This window comes from Lipotes vexillifer, unplaced genomic scaffold (genome assembly GCF_000442215.2).
Source record: "Lipotes vexillifer unplaced genomic scaffold, Lipotes_vexillifer_v1.1 scaffold741, whole genome shotgun sequence".
NCBI lineage: Eukaryota > Metazoa > Chordata > Mammalia > Artiodactyla > Lipotidae > Lipotes > Lipotes vexillifer.
In genome coordinates, this window is record NW_006796565.1 from 838,514 (window position 1) to 859,580 (window position 21,067).

Consider the following 21,067-nt stretch of genomic DNA (forward strand, 5'->3'; position numbering starts at 1 on the left):
GAGCAACAAGCTCCGGACACGCAGGCTCAGCGGCCATGGCTCACGGGCCCAGCCGCTCCGCTGCATGTGGGATCCTCCCGGACCGAGGCACGAGCCCACGTCCCCTGCATCGGCAGGCGGACTCCCAACCACTGTGCCACCAGGGAAGCCCCATTTTTTCTATCTTTTATAAAAATTTGCTTTTGTTTTCATTGACTTTCTCTATTTTATGTTTCAGTTTCAATGAGTTCTGCTCTTAATTTTATTATTTTTTCATTCTTTTTGCTTTTAATTTATTCTTGCTGTTTTTTTCTAGCTTCTTAAGGTAGAAGCTTAGATTATTGATTTGGGACTTTCCTTCTTTTCTCATGTAAACATTTAATGATATAAATGCTATAAATTTTCCTGTAGGTGCTCCTGCACCGTACAAATTTTGATATGCTGTATTTTTATTTTCTTCTTCTTTTTTTCTTTTTGGCTGTGCCGTGAGTCTTGCGGGATCCTAGTTCCCCAACCAGGGATTGAACCCGGGCCCCTGGCTGTGAAAAGTGTGGAGTCCTAACCACTGGACCACCAGGGAATTCTCTAATTTTCTTCTTTGATCCAGATTATTTAGAATTCTGTTGTTTAATTTCCACATGTTGTGGATTTTTCTCTTTCTGCTTTTGACTTCTAGTCTAATTCGATTATGTCAGAGAACATACTTTGTATGATTTAAATTCTTTTAAGTGTGTTACTTTGTTTTATGATCCAGGATATATCCATCTTGGTGAATGTTTCATGTGCACTTGAAAAAAACGTGTATTCTGCTGTTACTGGATAGAGTATTCTGTATATGTTAACTAGACTTATGGTGTTTGATGGTGTTCATTTCTATACCTTTACTAATTTTCTGTCTATTAATGCTATTAATTATGGAAATAGTAATGTTGAAGTGTCTGACCGTATTGGTAGATTTGTCTATTTTAACTTTTATTTCTGTCAGTTTTTGCTACACGTATTTTCAAACTCTGTTGTTCAGAGGATACACATTTAGGATTTTATGTGTTTGTGTATTGATGAATTGACCCATTTATTGTATAATGTTCCTCTTTAACATTGGTAGTTTTCTTTACTTTGATGCTAATAATAAAGCCACTCCAGCTTTTTAAAAAAATTGAGATATAATCCACATACCATAAAATCTACCCTTTGATAGTGGTTTTTAGTATATTCACAAATTTGTACAACCATCGCCACTATTTTAATTCCTGAATATTTTCATCACCCCAAGAAGAAACCCTATATTCATTATCGTTCACTCCTTACTCCCCATTCCCTTCAACCCCTGGCAACCACTAATCTACATTCTGTGTCTGTGGATTTGTCTATTCTGGGCATTTCATATAAATGGAATCATCAATATGTAGTCTTTTGTGTCTGGCTTCTTTCATTTAACATAATGTTCTCAAAGTTCATCCATATTGTAGCATGTATCCATACTTTTTCCTCTTCTTGTCCAATTAATATTCTGTTGGATGGGTTTACCACATTTTGTTTATCCACTCGCCAGTTGATGGACATTTAAGTTGTTTCTGCTTTTCGGCTATTATGAAAAATGCTGCTGTGAAAATTCATGTATAAGTTTTTGTGTGAACATATGTTTTCATTTCTCTTGGGTATATACCCAGGTTCATATGGTTACTCTATATTTAACCTTTTGAGAAATTGCTAGACTGTTTTCACAGTGGCTACACCATTATACACTTCCATGCGCACTGTATGTGAGTTCCAATTTTTCCATATTCTCACCAACGCTTTTTATTATCTTTTTGATTGTAGCCATCCTTGTGGGTGTGAAGTTCAACTTTTTAAAATTAGTTTTTGCATGGTATATCTTTTTCTATTCTTTCTCTTTGAACCAACCTATATCATTATATTTGAAGTGAGTTTCTTGTAGCCAGCGTATAGTTGGGTCATGTTTTTTTATCCTTTCTAATAATCTCTATCCTTTAATTGGTATATTTAGAACATTTGCATTTAGGTCTACCATTTTATTATTTCTTTTCTCTTTGTTACCTCTGTTTTTTCATTCTTCCCTTTCTCCTTTCCTGCTTATTTTGCTTTATTTGGACATTTCTTAGTATTCCATTTTAATTAGATATATCTATTTGTATAAATGTCTTTGTATAGTTTCTTTAGTGGTTGCTGTAATGACTGTGTCTTTTTGGCTTTTTTAGTGGTTGCTGTATGATTATAATATACATACTTTATTTACACAATCTACTTAGATTCAATGTTTTACCGTTCCATGTGGTATGTGAAAACCTTAACCACCTGTGAGTTTTTTAATCTTCCCTTCTTTATATTTCAGTTGTCTTGAATATTACCTTTACATTGAAAATCCTGTAGGACAATGCTATAATATTTCCTTTCAAAGGAGAATAGTAGTTAATTATGTTAACACAGATATTTACTTTTGCAGCTTTTTTCTTCATTCCTGATCTTCCAAGTTTGTTTGTTTGTTTTGGCATTATTTACCTTCTGTCTAAAGAACTTCCTTCTGGAATGATTTTAGAGTAGCTTTCCTGGCAAGAAATTTTCTTAGTGTTTCTTCACCTGAGAATGTCTTTATCTCACCTTCATTCCTGAGGGATGTTTTTGCTGAATATAGAATTCTGAATTAACTGTTCTTTCAGTACTTTAAAAATGTTGTGTGACCTCCATAGATTTTGATGAGAAATCTGCAGTCATCTGAATTGTTGTGTTCCTGTAAGTAATGCATCAGTTTTCTACATGCTTTCAAGATTTTTTCCATTGTCTTTTAGTTTTTACCAGTTTAATTATGATGTACTGCTGCTTGGATTTCTTTCTCCTTATCGTGTTTGGGGTTCACTGAGCTTTTTGAATCTGAGAACTTAAGTCTTTTGCCAAATTTGGGATGTTTTCAATTTTTTTTTCCCCCGAATCATATTCTCCTTTCCTTTTGAGAGTTAAATATCAACGTTAAGCCTCTTTGTATTGTCCCACAGGTCCCTGAAGCTTTGGGACCTGTTCATCTTTTTCTGATTATTTTTCTCTGTTGATTAGATTTGATAACTAGTATTGATGTGTCTTCAAGTTCACTGACTTTTCTTCTGTCATTTCCATTCTGTTATTGAGTCCACATATTGCAGTTGGCTGATAGTCTCCTAAGGCTCTTTTAAGTTCTCCCTACACTTTTTCTTTATGTAACTTGGTGATTTATTTGTTGTAGAAGGTAGTTTATTAGTCCCAAATGATTTACCACAGTGTGGACTTTCTAATTGCATCTCTGTAGTATTATTTAACATGTTTTCTGTCCCCTGTGTTTCCTGTAGGTTGGAAGTTAAATCTAGAATAAGGGTCAGCAAACTATAGTTTATGAGTCAAATCTAGGCTTCCCCTGTTTTTATAAATAATTCTTAGAATACAGCTTTGTCTGTAGCTGCTTATGTGCTACAGTAGTAGAGTTGAGTAGTTGTGACAGGGATTGTATGACTGGAAAAGTGTAAAATATTTATGCTCTGTTCCTTTAAAGAAAAAGTTTCTTTACCTCTGATCCATAGATTTTTATCAAATTCAGTTTTTTTAAAACAAGTAAATTTAATAGGTGGTCATGTATATTTGCCTATGTGACACATAATGTTTAGTTTTCTTTATTTTTGTCATGCTAACAATCATTGCTTATATTTGGTGCTTTTTCAGTGACCACCTACATTTTTGATGGTTACACACACACACACACACACACACACACACACACTTTTTTGTTTTTTTTTGCTGGGATATAATTTTAGATTGGCATTTTCCTTTTGTTGTTTTCTGGCTTCCATTCTTTATGACTTATTGCCAGCCGTCAGTCTTACTGTTGGTATTTTGCAGGTAATCTGGCACATTGTATCCCCCACCCCACTTCCTGAATGCTCTTGAGATTTTTCTGATTTTGGTTTTCATCAGATATATTATACTATTTGTATATAATATAAATTATATGTTTTATCAGATATATATTATACTATCTTTGTTTTTATCATGCCTTGAGTTTATAGTGCTTCTTGAATCTGTGGCTTGGGATCCTTTTTCAAAATTAGAAAGTTCTCAGTCATATGTCATTTTCTCTTCTGCCCTATTCTTATTTCCTCTTTTTCTAAGACTTCTATTATATATATTTAGGTCTTATACTCTGTGCCATATTATGTCTTTTATGTTCTTTCCTGTTTTTAATTTTCCATCCTTCGGTCATTCTGTGCTTAAAGTGGTATTCTGACTTTTCTTCCACTTCACTATTTTGTGTGTGTGTGTGTCCAATCTGCTATCAAGCCCATCCTTGAGTATTTTAATTTAATCGCTGCATTTAAAAATTCTCTTATTTGTATGTTTGTTTGTTATAGTTTTCAGTTCTCTGTCACAATTCTCCAAATTGTCATTTATTTCAGTTTTTTAAATATATTTCTGATCATTCTTTTATTTGACTCTCCTGTGGGTCTTTTTCTAATGTAAGTTTTTTCCCTTTGGTTTTTGGTCATTTATTATTTCCTTGAATGTCTGCTTATTTCTCACTGAGTGCCAGAAATTGAATGTGAAAAATGTTGGCAGTAGTTTGAGGATGGTTGTTCTAGAAACTTAAAACATCTACATATGATTTTTATAAATTCTAAGGGAAGAATAAACAGGCTTGGAGAAGAAGGAACTGGTAAGAGTCAATTAATAGAATCATCCTGCATTCTAGGTCTGATAAATGAGGGAAACTGGGAGAAAATGAAGATCTTGAAGAATATGGATTGAGATCACTAAAAGAGTAGGAGGTTGGCATCAAAGAAGGGATATTAGACCTTAAGACTAAAGCTAAAATGATCAAAGGGAGCAAAAGGCCCTGTGGAAAATGATTGTTGTGTTAATTGAGTTTAGATTAGGAATCAGTCACTTAAGGTTGAAAAGTCTAAATAAGTCTTAAATGGATGGTGTTAGAGTAGGTTAAGTTGTTACGAAGGGAGTAACCATCTAGTAAATGGTGAAGAGCTGGAAGAGAATTTCAGGCCACACTTTACGTTGCAACTTCTGTTCTTCCAATTTCCTTTGAAATTTTCTTTAGTCTGATTGGTCTACAATGTTCAGCATAGTTAGAGGTGAAGACCAGAGGCCATCATGCTTCTGCCTCAGGCTCCACACATCCTTAGATGGGTTAATATCGTGAGTAAACAGCTGGACTGCAGGTTTAGCCTCAAACCTCTTAAGTCCAGTGAGCTTTCCTCAACTCTTTGGGGGTATTAATACCTGCCCAATTTATCTCACAGGTTTGTTGTAAAGGTCTATTGGAATGTATGAAATATTTCAAAAGCGAAAAATACTATACAAATGTAAGATGGTTAATGATCACATGGTTGGTGGAGAATTGCATGATTTATAAGTACACTGAAGGAAAAATTTTAAAAGCAAGAACTTATTACATACGCATTTAATTTATTCATGTAACTTAATTGTGTTAAGTAAAATCTATGACAGATTTTTGTGTGAATTAAAGCATATCAGCATTAGAAGTTAATACTACATTTTTCTGCTTTAGGGCTGAAATACACATATATTCTCGTTGTCTTTAAGAAAATGAATTTCCTTTTGAATAAGAAATCAAATATTATAAAAGAATAAATTGTCACATTATATAAATTTAAACTTTTAGTTTCTATTTAGATTCTACAATAAAATTTAAACATTTTAGATTATTGGATAGTATATGTCATTTGATATATTAAAAAAATAAAACAGCCCCAGTCCTAAAGGAATAATATAATTCATAGGTAAAACAGTATTTAAAACTTCTGAAAACTAAAGTATAACATTATTTCTCTGTCCCTAGGCAAAATTTGGTTTCTCTAATATTACTGGAATTGATTACTCTCCTTCTGCAATACAGCTTTCTGGAAATATTATAGAGAAAGAAGGTTTATCTAACATTAAGTTGAAGGTAACTATTATTTATATTACTGTAACTGTTATTTTTATTTGTAATAAGTTATAAAGTTTAAATGTTTCTGAAGTATATTAATTTGCTGACATCTTTGAGCTCATAAATTAAGAGTCAATCATAAATAATCCAAAATGATACTTTTTAAGTGACAGTATTAAAATTTTCAGTCTAGTCAGTTTGGGAAAGTTATTTTCTCCTCTTCCTTGTGTGCAAGTATGTTTATTCTTTCTCTTGCTCTTTTTTTTTTGCAAATACACACAAATAATAGCTAACTTTGGATTAACTAGATCAAAAAGTTATAAATGCCTAAAGTAGTATAATGCCACCAAAGATTATTCAATTTATGTTTTGCCCTCTGATCTGTGAGGAGATGATGACTTTTTTTTTTTTTTTTTTGCTGTACGCGGGCCTCTCACTGTTGTGGCCTCTCCCATTGTGGAGCACAGGCTCCGGACACGCAGGCTCAGCGGCCATGGCTCACGGGCCCAGCCGCTCTGCGGCATATGGGATCTTCCCGGACCAGGGCACGAACCCGTGTCCCCTGCATCGGCAGATGGACTCTCAACCACTGCGCCACCGGGGAAGCCCGAGATGGTGACTCTTGCATTTATATTTTTATCCCAGGCTTCTCCTTTGAGCTCTAGAATTATATAAACACTGCTTATTCTATAGTTCCACTTGGATAGCTAAAAATCTCTTAATTGGTCCAAAATGAAACTCTTGGTTTCTTCCTTAAACTTCTCACGCACCTCCCATCCCCTACCCCACTCTTTCCTTTAAATCCTATAACAGGGAATTCCCTGGCAGTCCAGTGGTTAGGACTTGGTGCTTTTACTGCTGTGGTCCGGGTTCACTCCCTGGTTGGAGAACTAGGATCCTGAAAGCCTCAAGGCGCCAACAACAACAACAAATCCTATAGCCAATTTTGTTGGTTTTATCTTCAGAGTATATCAGGAATGTGATCATTTCTTGATATTTCTACTGCTACCTCCCAGATCCAAGCCACCATCATTTCTCACTTAGATGACTGTAGTAGCGTCTTACTTAGCCTTCCTGTTTCCACTCTTGCCGCCCTGCTGTCCATTACCACAGGGTACCCAGAGTTAGTTTTTAAAATATAAATCAGCTTGTGTCACTTCCTTGCTCACAAGCCTCCAAGAGCTTCCCCGTTGCATTCAGAATGGGATCTGAACGCCCACCCAGCCTTACAAAACCCCTCGTTTCTTACCTCTTTCCTTCTTTATCACCAGTACTCCAGTCACGCTGGCTTTCTTTCTGCTCCTGATACATGTCAGCCCTGTTTTTCTCCAGTCTTTATGCCTGCCGCTCTCTGCCTAGAATGTTCTTGCCCCAGATCTTAGTTTGTTTGGCTCATTCTCAGCATTCTGATCTCTGCTCAAATATCGCCTTCTTAAAGAGGTCTTGCCTGACTACCTTTTCCAAAACATTTCTCTTCCCAGTCACTCACTGTCTTCATTATTCTTTTTTTTTCTTCATAGCACTTTATCTGAAATAATTTGGTTAGCTTATTTATTGTTTGCCTCTCCTTTTAGAGAATATGAGATATATTCTCATACAGGGACCTTTTTTGCTTTGTTTGCAGTTACAGTCCCAGGGCCTGAAAAGTTCCTGCATATAATAGGTGTCTATGAAATATCTGTTGAATAAATGAATACTTTTTTTATAAATTTATTTTTTTATTTATTCATTTATTTATTTTTGGCTGTGTTGGGTCTTCGTTGCTGCGCGCGGGCTTTCTCTAGTTGCAGTGAGTGGGGGCTACTCTTCGTTGCGGTGTGCGGGCTTCTCACTGTGGTGGCTTCTCGTTGTGGAGCATGGGCGCTAGGTGTGCGGGCTTCAGTAGCTGTGGCTCGCGTGGGCTCTAGAGCGCAGGCTCAGTAGTTGTGGCCCATGGGCTTAGTTGCTCCACAGCATGTGGGATCCTCCTGGACCAGGGCTCGAACCTAGGTCCCCTGCATTGGCAGGCAAATTCTTAACCACTGTGCCACCAGGGAAGTCCCACTAAATGAATACTTTTATATAGGCATTTAGGATAGGAACTTCTCCAAACTTTGCTCTTAAAAGTGGTAGTCATTGTTTTGCTTCAGGTGTAATGAATACTTTGATGTGAGGAAGGGGCAGGAAACCTATGTTCAAATGTATGTAAACATACAATACACATTTTCAAGTAAAACAATAAGAGTTTTAGATAATACACTATTTATGATTATTTTAAGTTTATATGAATAATCACGAGCTAATTACTTTTTCAAAGCAGCTTTTCAGAATTAAGTTTTTTGGCAAATTATTTTGAATATTTTATGAAATTGAGGCAGATCACTATTTCAAATGCTTCTAAAGTATCAGTAAGTTATTGAAGTTATTGAAAATGAATGAGATGCTGATACATGACTTTTAAAATCTGAAGTGCATGATATTTATAAAGTTAAGTAATTGCAGCTTAAACAGTCCTTTAATTTCTTAAGCTTTGTGCCATTCATTGTATCCATTAGTTGCTTTGTAAGCTGCTGAGTCAAGGCAAAAGAACTTTTGATTTACCATGTTTACCTCAGGTCATACAGCTAGTAATGTCAGCTAAAAATCATCTAATTTCAAGTGCCTTGTTTGAGTTCCAGATTTTTTTTGTCATTTAAAAAAATATTTCAAATATTCTTTTTCTCGACAGAAATAACTTTTTCATAAACCAGGCTTGTGAGCCCCATTTATGTGCTGGTATCATTAGGCAATACACCTGGCTTTGATTTGCTTCCAAATTTGTAGAGATTTGGAATGTCCCGGAAACACTGTCAGTCTTGCTTACTAATCTTAGCTTTAATGATATTGGAATGAAGCACATAAAAATGAGCTATAAAGTTGAAAATGTTTATTTTATGTAAAATGCCATCATAAGTAATTGCTCTTTTTATCTGTAACTTTTTACAGATTGTTACTTAAATTGAGTAAATATTGTGTGTGAATTGTTCTCACATAGACATTGATTTTTAATATAGGTAGAAGACTTTTTGAATCCTTCCACAAAACTGTCTGGATTTCATATTTGTATTGACAAAGGGACTTTTGATGCCATAAGCCTTAATCCTGACAATGCAATTGAAAAGAGGAAGCAGTATGTGAAATCTCTCTCCAGGGTGTTGAAAGTGAAAGGCTTTTTTCTAATAACCTCATGTAATTGGACCAAGGAAGAGTTGCTAAATGAATTCAGTGAAGGTAAATGGCTGTTATGTTGTTTAAATGTGTTCTTACCTCAGGTTTAATGCACTTAAATAGGGTTGTTTTTTTCCATGGTGTTATAGTATTTTACTTTTCTATTTGTGGGAGTCGCCTGCTTTTCTTCTTTGTTAATAACCATGGTAGTACTTTTAACTGTATATGCAAAGAGCAAAGAAATAATATTGGTTGAGATCCAAGTCCTTTGTAAAATTTTCCAAGAAATCCTGGCAGTTAAGTACTAAAATTTATGAGCCTGTAAAAATTAAGTTCTTTGTTTAAGCTATATAATCTGTTATTTAGGGAATCAACCAAAGAAAGTGCATATATTGTGTTCCTGACTTCCGTGTACTGATATCCTGGTAATTAGTAATAACAGTAGTAATGCAGATGGTAGTAGTGTTTCTTAAAGTCTTGTATGAGAGTTTTCATTTTATAGATACTTTGTCTTGCCTAGTGGTCATTTAGATATTTAGGATTTTTCTTCTTGTTTTCAGTGTATATTCTTTTTTAACATTGTACAGAAACGAAATGTAGGAACTTAGAAGAATGACTACCTATTAATTCTTGAGGAAATCTCTACTTTTTGCAAGATTTTGGTGCCAAGACAGGATCCTTTTTTGCCCCATTAGCAAAGTATAATTAGTGCTGTGTCTACTAAATGGGGATCTTGTAAGAATCGAGAATCTTTAATCCATACACAAATGTTTTGAGCTCTTTGCAAGACTGTTTCTTGCATGGTTTAAGGATTATTTCACCTGTCACTTTACTCATGCAGTGCACAGGACTTCCTGGGAAAGTACCTTGAGAATCTGTAGCTATATATTTGCTTGTTTTTTCCTTAGACTCCATTTCAGATTAGTATTGTTTTTTTCAAAGGAGTGGGAAGAATTTTCAGGATGGAGTATTAATAAGTGATATGGTACTAAGTTTGTGGTTAAATTTTGAACCTCAGTTGTCACAAGCTAATGGGAAATGAATTTATAACTGTATTGCATGCGCTTTATCTCAGAGTTTGTTTTCTTTTTGGTAGTGAGGGAATAGGCAGTAGGAGGGAGAACACTTAACACATGTCCTTTTGTGTGCATTCGATGGCTTTGGCAGGTTATATAATGTAAAACTTGAAGTGTGTGAGGCTTGAAATGTGAGCTTCATTACTGTTGCCTCTGGAAAACAAGAATTATGTGATTTAGTGTCTTTTATTTCATGTCATTAATTTTCTTATCTTCTATGTTAAATTTGTTTCCTTTAGATCCTGAGGCCCCGTATCAATAGTCTTTCTTCTCGAAGCTTGACAGTTTTAATAAATGCTCCAAGTTACACTGTGTAGGGCAAGTTCCTTTCCTGGTTTTTAAATACAGGTGTTCTCTTTTATCCCTGGAACCACCAGACAAAAACATATTTGTCTGTCTTTCATAATGAGGAACAGACTTTAGCCTTGTAAAGAGTGATTAAAAATGTGTCTGTGTCTGAGAACTACTGAATAAATTCTTTAACTTCTGTTCAGTTTTAGAGCTTAATGCAGAATTTAAATAAGCGAAATGTTACAACAGGAAATGTTAAAGAAATAATTATATACAATTGAAGATATTTTTCTAGGCATGCTTCTCTTAGAAAATGGTTTTTGGAGTTAGATAGATACAGGACACTAACAGAACACACTGCCATGCATCACTGCCAAGGGCCTTGTCACTAGCTTTTAAGATTGACTTCCATGGTCCCTTTTGCATAGAATAAAGATGGCTTCACTAATTTTTTTAAGGTCCTTTGCTTCTTTCATAATTTGAAATGTAAATGTTCATAAATCCATTGAAATGAATTTTTCATTTGTAGCCTTATTTATATAAATGTTTTGTGTTGCCGTTTGTTTTGGTGAGGTTTACTTAATCATTTGGCAGACACTAGGATATTCTAATTTGATGTCCAAGGAACTTGACTTTCTTACAACTAGTGAATTAAAAAAAAACCCCAAACCTATCTTACTGAAAAAGTAATCAGATTCATTATGGAAAAAAATTTAAAATATCAGTAACCCCAACACATAAGTATATAGATTAAAATAATTAAAATTTGTTATCTATCTCTGGTATACAACCACTTTGTATTGTTGATCATACATCAACATTTTGATGTATTATCTATTGAAATATAAAACTTAAATTCTGTAGGGTTAGTCCAGGGAGTTAAAAGATTAGTCCTAGAAAATTCACCCAGACAGCTCCATTTTCTCTTGAGAATTTTTATTACAAAATGTTTTAAGCATATGTAAAATTTCAGAAAACAAATATGGGTGTGTACCCATCACAGTGGCTCCATTTTTTAGCATTAAAATATATTGTATTATTTAAAAGGCCTGGCCTTCTTTGGAAAAGTTTTCTTATGATCAGTTTTTAATGAGTGTGTTAATATTTAGTTATTTGTTAAGATTTGGTGAAGCTTGATTAAGAATATGAATTATGAAGCAAAGTATAAAAAAAACAGTTGATCCATTTAAGCATTTTTTTCTGTTTACAAGAGTTATTTGAGCTTTAGCTCAAGACGTGGAAACTTAGAAAATGCAGACACCTTCTCCCCCAAAAGAAAAAGAATTCTCCCAAACTGATAGTCGCATCACTGAGAGAAAACCATGGTTAACTAAGAGTTAACCAACCTTCCACCCTTATTCGTCTTATTTTTTGAAAACAGAATAATAAAACATTAAATTTCCATTTTGTTTTATAGGTTAGGAGAACACCACATATTCTTATTTTAATCTGCACAAAATCACTGTAAGTTAGATAGGGGCAGTGATACCTGTAACCTCCTTGCATAGAAATTGAGGATTCTGGTTAAGGTAAATTGACCTTAATCTAGTAACCTTTCACCTAGTAAGTGGTAGAGCTGGGACTTGAACCCAGGACTTTTGAATACATGTTAAGTTAAAAAAAAAAAAAGAAATCACCCTGTGCTGCTTTGAAAGTTACTACTTGCTTACCTTCCCAAGTTCAGTTCAGTTTGGGTCTTGATCTTTGGTTACAAACTCTTTTTTTATTGTGGTAAAATATATATAACATAAAATTTACTATTTAACCATTTTTAAGTTTATAGTTCTGTGGCATTAAGTACATTCTTACTGTTGTACAACCATTGCCACCATCCGTCTCCAGGACTTTTTCATTTTTATTTCCATGTTACTTATCTTCTCTGTATTAAGTGCTTTTATATATCTGATTTGGATTAATTAACTTACTACATATAAAGCACTCAAAACAGTGCCGGATACATGGTAAGACCTCAACACATGGTAATCTGCTTCCTACAACTAGATGGTAAAGGAGGCCGCTGGAGATGCAGAGTTGAAGGGATGATAAACAGGATGGATGGAAAGCCTCTTTTTTCCAGTTTGATTTGGTCTGTTACTTGTTCATTTCAAAGTGTTTTTGGGTGTGTACACATATACACCTATAGTATATAGGATAGAAGATCATAAAGTGAAATTTAGTCACAATTTAGAGTTAGGAATCACGTAATTTTGTAAAAGGTTCAAAAGTACATTGTTAATACAAATATCCCTTAACTGTGGGATTCAGTCCCTAATAAAAGTATTTTACTTTTGTCTGGCAGGATTTGAACTTTTTGAAGAGCTGCGGACACCCAGGTTCAGTTTTGGAGGCAGATCTGGAAACAGTGTAGCAGCATTGGTTTTCCAAAAAACGTGAGACTTTTCATTGGACAAATTCAGTTAGCTTTTTTAAAGAAGCTCTGCATCAAAGTAAACCTGATACAGAAAATGCAAGTGCAAATAAATGTTTAGTAAGTACACAGGATGCGCATGTTGAGTAGATGAAATGGGCTGGTGACAAAAATCACGAGCCTGGAAGTAGCTTGGTTTTAGAGGTCAGCCAAGAGTAATTCAAGTTTTTCTCTGTATTTGAGATGTAAATATTTTTCTTTCTGATTTAAAAAAATTTCCTGTAACTGCTAAACAGTTAAAAACTTTAAAGCAGTAAATGAATTTACAGATAGTATGTATTCTTGATTTTTGTGCCTTGGTAAAGGTGAATTGAATATAGCTATTTATGAAGATATGACCAAGCTATTCCAGGGCCAGAATAATAAGCCAGACGACTTTCTTAATGTTTTATTAGACTATTATAAAACATAGTAAGTATGATATTTTGAGTTGAATAGTGGTTTTTAAAAAAAAATTATTTAATACCTGAGAAAATCCCCCAGCCCGTATGTGTATAATTAAACAAAATCAGGTAAATGTATCAGTTGATCAAGAAATATTTATTGAGCTTGTATTTTGTGGCTGATGATCTACACACTGTGAGGGATAAATAGTAGAAGGAAAGACAACTAAGAGATACTGTTATATGCTGGCACTAGGTTAAGTTGTATTATCTTCCTAAGTCATTGAATTCCCTCAATATCTTCTCGAGGCATGTATTACTTTTTCTTGTTTCTACATATCAGATAGCTAGTACAGGATAGAGCCAGGATTCTTCTCTGGGTTTGACTCTAAAACCTGTTCTCTTCCTCTAGCATATTTGCCTCCCAGGTCTAAGTCTCTGCCTTTATGGCATTTACAGTTCAGTTGGGGAACTAGGACTCGTACATTGAAAATTCTGTTAGAGAAGTTGGGCAGTTATTTTTAGGAGATCTGCAGCTCCCTGTTAGTGACTGTTGATCAGTGGACTGTGAGAATAGTGAGTCATCCTTCATTACTTTTCACCATTTCCCTACTTGTCTTAAAAGACTTACGTCATCAAGAACTGAACTGTGTCATTCCTCTGTGAGAGGTGGTGTAAGTTTTATATATATACACTCTCAGGGATACAGGGACAAAGGTGTTCTAGTTAGGGGCTGATTAGCAAGAGGAACAGTTTTTTTATGAATGTTTTTGAAGAGATAAGTTTTATTAATCCTTAGTGCCATTTTGTATTTGGGCTAATAGTTTAATATTGGAGTCACAATATGAGTTTTTAAAAAGTGATAATAATTTTTATGATTTTCAGCTTTGGGGGCTTGTTGGGTTACAAAACAAACAGAATTTTTGTTTGTTTGGCAAATGTTATCCTAGTATTGAGCAAGTCTAGCATTACACCCTTTTCATTTTTGTTATGGGGAGGGGTGGGGGGGCGGGGGGAGGAGAAGGGTGGTTTGATTTAGATCGACATTAACCCACCATTAAGATTCCTGTCTGCCTTGCACAAGATAACTGAAGACATTTACATAAACTTTCAACACAAATAACATCTTTGGAAAAGCTTTAATTTTTAACGTGTAAAAAGTGAGAAATTACTTTAAAATATCTGTGATTTAAACGTGTAAAATTGTGTTGATTTTATAAACTAGACATGGGATCTTAAACCACAGAATCAGTGTTTTATAATTTATTGAGATCTTGTCTTTGTTGTTTTTCACATTAATATTTCTTGATTTTAAATATGTAATAGTATATAAGTACGTTTTTAGAATTGAGTTGTTATGTATATGCTATTTTAAAGCATCGATGGAACAAAATAGGCCTTTTGTGCAACCAGATTGAGACATTGGGTTGGATTCACTGATAGCTTGGAGGGGGCCTTTGTTGAAAGGCTCCGTGAGTCACTATTGTGGGGGGTATGTGTGTTCCACTTGCAAAAATGTAGGACGTTTGGGGGGGAATCATGGAGCTGTTGATACGGTTAGGAAAAGGGAGTTGTCATCTCTTCTTATCAGTTTAATCCTGCTGGAAAGCAGCCTCTCAGAGATTGAAATCAGAACAAATGGAAGGTCCAAAAATGCTAACAATAAATTATTAGTATTTTCAAGTAATATCACACTTTAAAACCCAGACCAGTTAATGTCCCCAAGTTACTGAAACAAGTCATAAATACATTATTATTAAACTTAGTTTTGTTAGGTCATATGAATATGTGGGTAACTGTGAAAGATATTATGCAGTTATAAAAGGGAGCAGTAAGTTATGTAGTGAATGCTGTTTTATTTGGATAAGAAGTTGGAATTGTAATTTTATTACATCAAAAGACACCCTTATTTTGAGGAAACTTGTTTGAAATGCAAACGAGACTTCTCTGTGGAGCCTGCACAGAATTGTTGCTTTTCATGATGATGTTATTGCTGCATAACAGGCCACTTCTGTGTGTATAGGAAGTGTGTGTGCAAGTCCAAAGGGATTGGAGGCCTGAATGGGTGCGTTACACCAATTAACAAAGAGAAAGTTTTCGGAACCTTTTGTTTCAAGCCAGGTGCACAAGTTCGAGTTGCTTTTTGGGACTGGCATTTATGTATTTGAGAATCAAACCTGACACTACTCTTGGCAGCTTGACTAAAGCCATTTTACATTAAGTACAAACTGTCCTTGAATGATTTTTTCCCTTTGTAGTAGCAACGAGTTTGCCTTTCTTCATCTGTGATTATGTGTGCAATTTTCTGGCTATTTTGGGGGAGGAAGGGAGGTAAACATATATGAAAGATTTTTATTTTTGGTATGAATAATGTGTTTCAATTCACTTATTATTTGTTTTTAAATTTCCGTGATACTGTAATGCATTACTATATGTTGACCTTCATCCACAGTCCTCCAGAGTATAATAGAAACCTTAAAGAACCTATATGAGTTATTAAGTTTTATATGGCTTTGAAATAATTTTTCTTAAATTGATATACAAAGAAATAGAGTATCCCTGCCTATGTGAATAGACTTTGATTTATGTTGTCTTAAATAATTTTATTTTATATATTTGTGTGTGTATGTGTGTGTGTGTGTGTGTGTGTGTCTGGTAGCCTATAATGAAAATAATATGTAAATGTGAAAAATTAGTTGCTTTCCAGATCAGCATTCTGCCCCTGTGGGGAGACCTGGGTTTGATTTCCTATTTTTTACGCTGGGAGCTAGAATGTATGTGCTCCAGAGACAGCCTTCTGCTTTGAGAGCAAGAGACCAAATGTCTTGTGTTCGCTGTAGTAACCTCTAGTTCATTGTGTGTGTGTGTGTCGGGGGGGCGGCTGTTGATGGGGTCTGAAAGGAGTCTTGTCTAGTACACTTCACTGGAAGGAGGCTGCCTATGACCTAGAGTTTGACTGTGGGAGATGAGGAGCGTGGTAGGTTGAAGGACAATTGCATAGTGGGAAAAAAATTAGGAAACCCTGTCATTTCTCTTAGCTAGGCAGAAAACAGAGATGTCCTTAAAGAAGGGGGAGCACATGAGCATGTTTTATTAACAGTTAATGGAAGAAAATTAATGCTAATTTATTCTTCATACATACCATGCAATTTGTTAGAAAAGTAAAAGAATAGTTTGAAGTTCTTTGGTCAATTGATGGATTCCTATGTTAGTGGCATAGAAATGAAACTCAACATTAAGCAGACAAATACCCAAGCCCACGGGCTACATAAATGCTGAATAAAACCAGCTCTACAATGGAACTCTGAAAAGCAAGGGGTAAGAAGCCTAATGAATGATTGAATATGACCTTAGCAAAATCCCTGGAGTGTTGTTGAAAGATCATTCATTTCCAGCTTAGATGTCAAGATGGGCTCCAGTAACCAGAAGAAAAAAGGGAGCTTGAGTCGGTACTTACTGAGTTTTAAAAATCTTTACAACACAGTGCATTAGACTAGTCATTAAAAGGGCTTCTCTAACAGCTCAGCATTCTGAGCTGTCACTGTATGGACCTGTGGTTTAGGCCCAGGGAAACCAAATTAAAAAGATAGGAATAATTCTCAAGACATGAATGTATCAGTATCCTGCTTTTATGGAGTAGAACTTCAAAAACTGGGATGTAGAGGCTGGCAGAATGCACTTTTGTCATGCTGATACCATTGTAAGAAAGACTTACCAACCAAGAGATAATTGTGCCTTAAAGTATTTGCAAATTACTTGCCTAGTTTATTGGAGGAAGATATAAAAAAACAAATCTACTTTTTTCATTTTTAAGTGACCCTTCCTGAAGAAATGATAAATTCTTCTATATTATATTTTTAAATATGTATTGTTATTACTGCGTCAGGAAATGGTGTGTTAGTGAGTGAGCTTTATTGTGCATGCTATCCAGAAGCTTTTTAAGAAAAGCGAATCTAACATACTTGTTTTCCCAAATACCTAAAAATTTACACGTGAGCCAGCAATCAGCATATTCTGGATATTATCTGAGGAGCTTAGAAAGAAGTAATGAAATACTCTGAATAAGGGGACCATGAAGTGTATTTATCACTCTTCATTAACATAGTTACAGATGAAGCAGATTATCATTATGTGATCACAGCAGAATAGAAGTGCTATTGGAATAGTTGTAGTTCCCATGCTATTGCCTTCCTTGCTGCTTCAAAGATGAGGGAGTAGTCAGGATGAAGAGGCTAAATGCAGAAGAGAGTGGGTGCTGCCAGTTCGCATTTTTCTCCTAACCCCTCCTCTAATATGAAAATGTCAGTCCTTTGTTCCCATCTAATTTTAGTACATCCTGGCTAAAAAAATGTTAGGATGATTTCCAGCCATGGAACTTGGAGGGGTGGGGTGGGAGAGGGGAAGAGTAGAGGAAAGAGCAGTTTACATTCCATATCCGTCTGCCTTTCTGTGACAGCATCTAGCCCCTACTCTGTTGATTTTCGTGGTGAAATAAATTTAGATGCACTGGAGCAGCACTAATTAGGTTTTCCTTCCATGTCCTTAACAAGAAGTCTAGTTGGAGTCTGAATGGGGAAAATCATAATATGGTATTTAATAAAACATACTGGGCTGAATTAAAGAGCTGTTTGCAAGTTTTGGAAGAAAGGCCTGAAATTGTGAGTGAAAACTACATGTTGTGTGGTTTATAAATAGAACCTTTGTGATTCAGTGAAACTGCTTTTATGCTATGTCTTGAATGAGAATAATATTTGTTGATTTTTGAGAATCAGTCATAAGCAAGTCAGAGCTGTTTATTCCCTCTGGAATATACTTCCATAATGTATTCCATGTACTGAACCTCACTATGAAATAAGCCTCACCTTTCCAAAAGTTTGTTCATTTTAGTGAGCTAAGATTTCCTCGTGGAATCTTTATATGATAAAGACAATTACATAGCCAGAATTGAGAGATCATTTTGTTAAGTCCAGTTGATTAATGACTTAATTTGCAACAAGTGCAGTATCAGATTATTTTCTGAACTTGAAATTTATTTTGGTTCATTTTATAGTACCAGATAATTTATCTTTAAAATGTTAATAGAATAAATATCAGAGAGAAGTGATTTTTTTTAAATATTAAATTTTGGAGAAAAAAATGATTGGAACTTAGGCAAGTCACTTTCCTTTTCTGGGCTTCAGTTTTTCTCTCTGTGAAACAAGGGTGTTCAGTATGTGATATTTAAAGTTCTTTTCTACCCCCGTATTAGTCAGCTTGGGCTGCCATTGGCTCGGTGGCTCAAACAGAAATTTATTTTTCATTGTCTGAAGACTGGGAATTCCAAGTTCAGGGTGCTGATGAGGTAGGTTTCATTCTGAGGTCTCTTCTCTTGGCTTGTAGGCAGAGGGATGCCATCTCCCTATATGTTCACATGTTCTCTTTGTGCGTGCTTGTGGGGAGAGAGTGAGCAAACTCCCTCGTGTCTCTTGTAAGGCTCTTGAGTGTCTCTTATAAGGGCACTAATCCCATCATGAGGACCCCACCCTCATGACTTCATCTAACCCTAATTACTTCCCAAAGGCCCTATCTCTAAATACTATTTCTTTGGGTGCTAGGGCTTCAACATAAATTTCTAGGGGGCATATTCAGTCCATAATAACTGCTGAAATTGATCTGAGGTTTAGAGAAAGCTCACAAAATAGATTTCCACTATACATGGGGCGTTTAAATACTCCATTAGTTAAATATCAATTGTTAGGTCACTTTCTGATTCTTTTAAACCAAACTATCTATTCATGTATATGAAAAAATATATGTACACATCATAAAACATTTGAAGCAATCACATGATTGTTTTTCAGTCTAAAAATGTCTTTGTGCATTCATTGGTAAACTTTAGGTTTGAGTATTGATTGCCTCTGATATATGTTTGATAATTCAGTTTGTATTCATTTGACCACAGAGTTGTTTTATCTGAGAAACTCAGAAATTTACATCTAATTTTTTAGTCCCACCTTAATTTTATATAAAATTATGATAACCTGAAGAATTTCCCTAATTTGATTCTTCCCTACCCCAGACACACACACTACCACTACGCACTCACAGATGACCTTATTTACCACTTGAAAGGCCCATGGCTTTGAGATTTCTACCTTCTCATGCTATACAGAGTGTAGTACATGGGTCTTTCCTTCTTATGCCTTCTACCTCTTTGGGCTACTGTCAGTCTGTCCTAAAATTGCTTACCCCCTCAATGAAATTGACGTATCAATATTTTAAATGCGCTGGCAAAGTGCCTAATGTATAGTAGATACTTATTTCAAGTTGGTTTCCCTTTAGTACATTCCTTTGAAGCAGTTTGATATAGTGGAGAGAGAAGCAGTTGTGTAGACTCTACATAATAGGGTTGTGGATATTAAATGAGAAAAATAAATGTAAATCATCTTAGCATGATTCTTAGCACACACCAGTGCCAAATAAATATTCTTTTCTCCAAGGGAACCTCCCCATCAGAGCCAATATATTGAATTGTTCAGGATTTTAACCCTCAGTGCCACTGAGTTAATGTATCCAGTCCCATTGTAAGGCATTTGTATTTCAGGAGTGATTAGGTAAGTGAAGAGAGGCGAATGAGTGGTAGATAAGTAAGAGGGAAGGTTCGGAATAGGTGGGCCTTTCAGAATGTCTTAAGAAATCATACTGTATAGCTGCTGCTTCTTTAGTCTGTAGATAGGGCTGATGCTGAAAGCACCTCTTTATTTAGTGAAGGAATGAAGGCTAGATATCCTAATTCTGGATTTTCACGAAATGTCCTTTATGATGTGTTTCAGCAGACTCTAAGAATACCCTTCAGGTTTAAGATCATTATCTGTTTTAGAGGTAGTTATTTAGTAATAAACGTAGGTATGATGGGGAAAATGTTAATGTGGATGCATTTGAATTGAAAACAAATGGTCAAGGATAGGGTGCACCTTCCTTGTTAGGTCTGAACACCAAGGCATTGTTTCCAGTGACAGCTAACAAGGGACCTGAGAACAGATCCCCCAAATGACCATGCCTCAGGTTTACTGAGTTGTTGAGTTGGGTTTGGGTTTTTTACTATGCATTTAGGAAGCTGCGGGCTAAGATTTTATCATTGATTTCCACCTTGCATCATCTAGATTTGATTTCCTCGTTCAGTGAGTCATGTTTGTTTTCCTTGCTGTAAGTTAACAGTACCATTCACAGTGGCATTTTAAAGTTTGATGTTGGGCAATACTTTAAGTAGTTTATCTGATTTGACCTCGGTTTATGTTGGAACTGACAGTATAGTATGTAAAGTACAGTGAATCAGTTGTTTATGCTAGTGTAGAAGACACTTGGTTTTCAGATTTGTTTATTTATTTAACCTTTTTATTGGTGGTTAAATGAATATCTCAATGCTTAGAGTGCTTACTGTTACTATAGAAATGCTGGCCAGAGCAGTGTCACTTTCTCTAGTGAACCTCAAAGAGTTTAAGTCTTTGAACCATTTAAAAAAAGTTCTACAGAGATGAGGTCAATACGATGTGATGTACGTCATCAGGATAGAACATAATCAAAGCTTCGCTACTTTATTATTATTTTTTTAATAAATTTATTTATTTATTTTTTGGCTGCATTGGGTGTTTGTTGCTGTGCACAGGCTTTCGCTAGTTGTGGCGAGTGGGAGCTACTCTTCATTGTGGTGCATAGGCTTCTTATCGCAGTGGCTTCTCTCGTTGCGGAGCACGGGCTCTAGGCGCACAGGCTTCAGTAGTTGTGGCATGTGAGCTCAGTA

At 35.3% G+C, this 21,067-nt stretch overlaps 1 protein-coding gene across 1 annotated transcript in view; it reads left to right on the forward strand.

The window, feature by feature from the left end:
* Positions 1-21,067, forward strand: part of EEF1AKMT2 (EEF1A lysine methyltransferase 2) — a 34,029-nt gene that overhangs the window by 10,767 nt on the left and 2,195 nt on the right. The window contains exons 4-6 of the mRNA XM_007468730.1: positions 5,834-5,941; positions 8,956-9,172; positions 12,776-12,866. Of these exons, the coding sequence (XP_007468792.1) occupies positions 5,834-5,941; positions 8,956-9,172; positions 12,776-12,866 (416 nt within the window). The remainder of the gene's footprint in view (positions 1-5,833; positions 5,942-8,955; positions 9,173-12,775; positions 12,867-21,067) is intronic.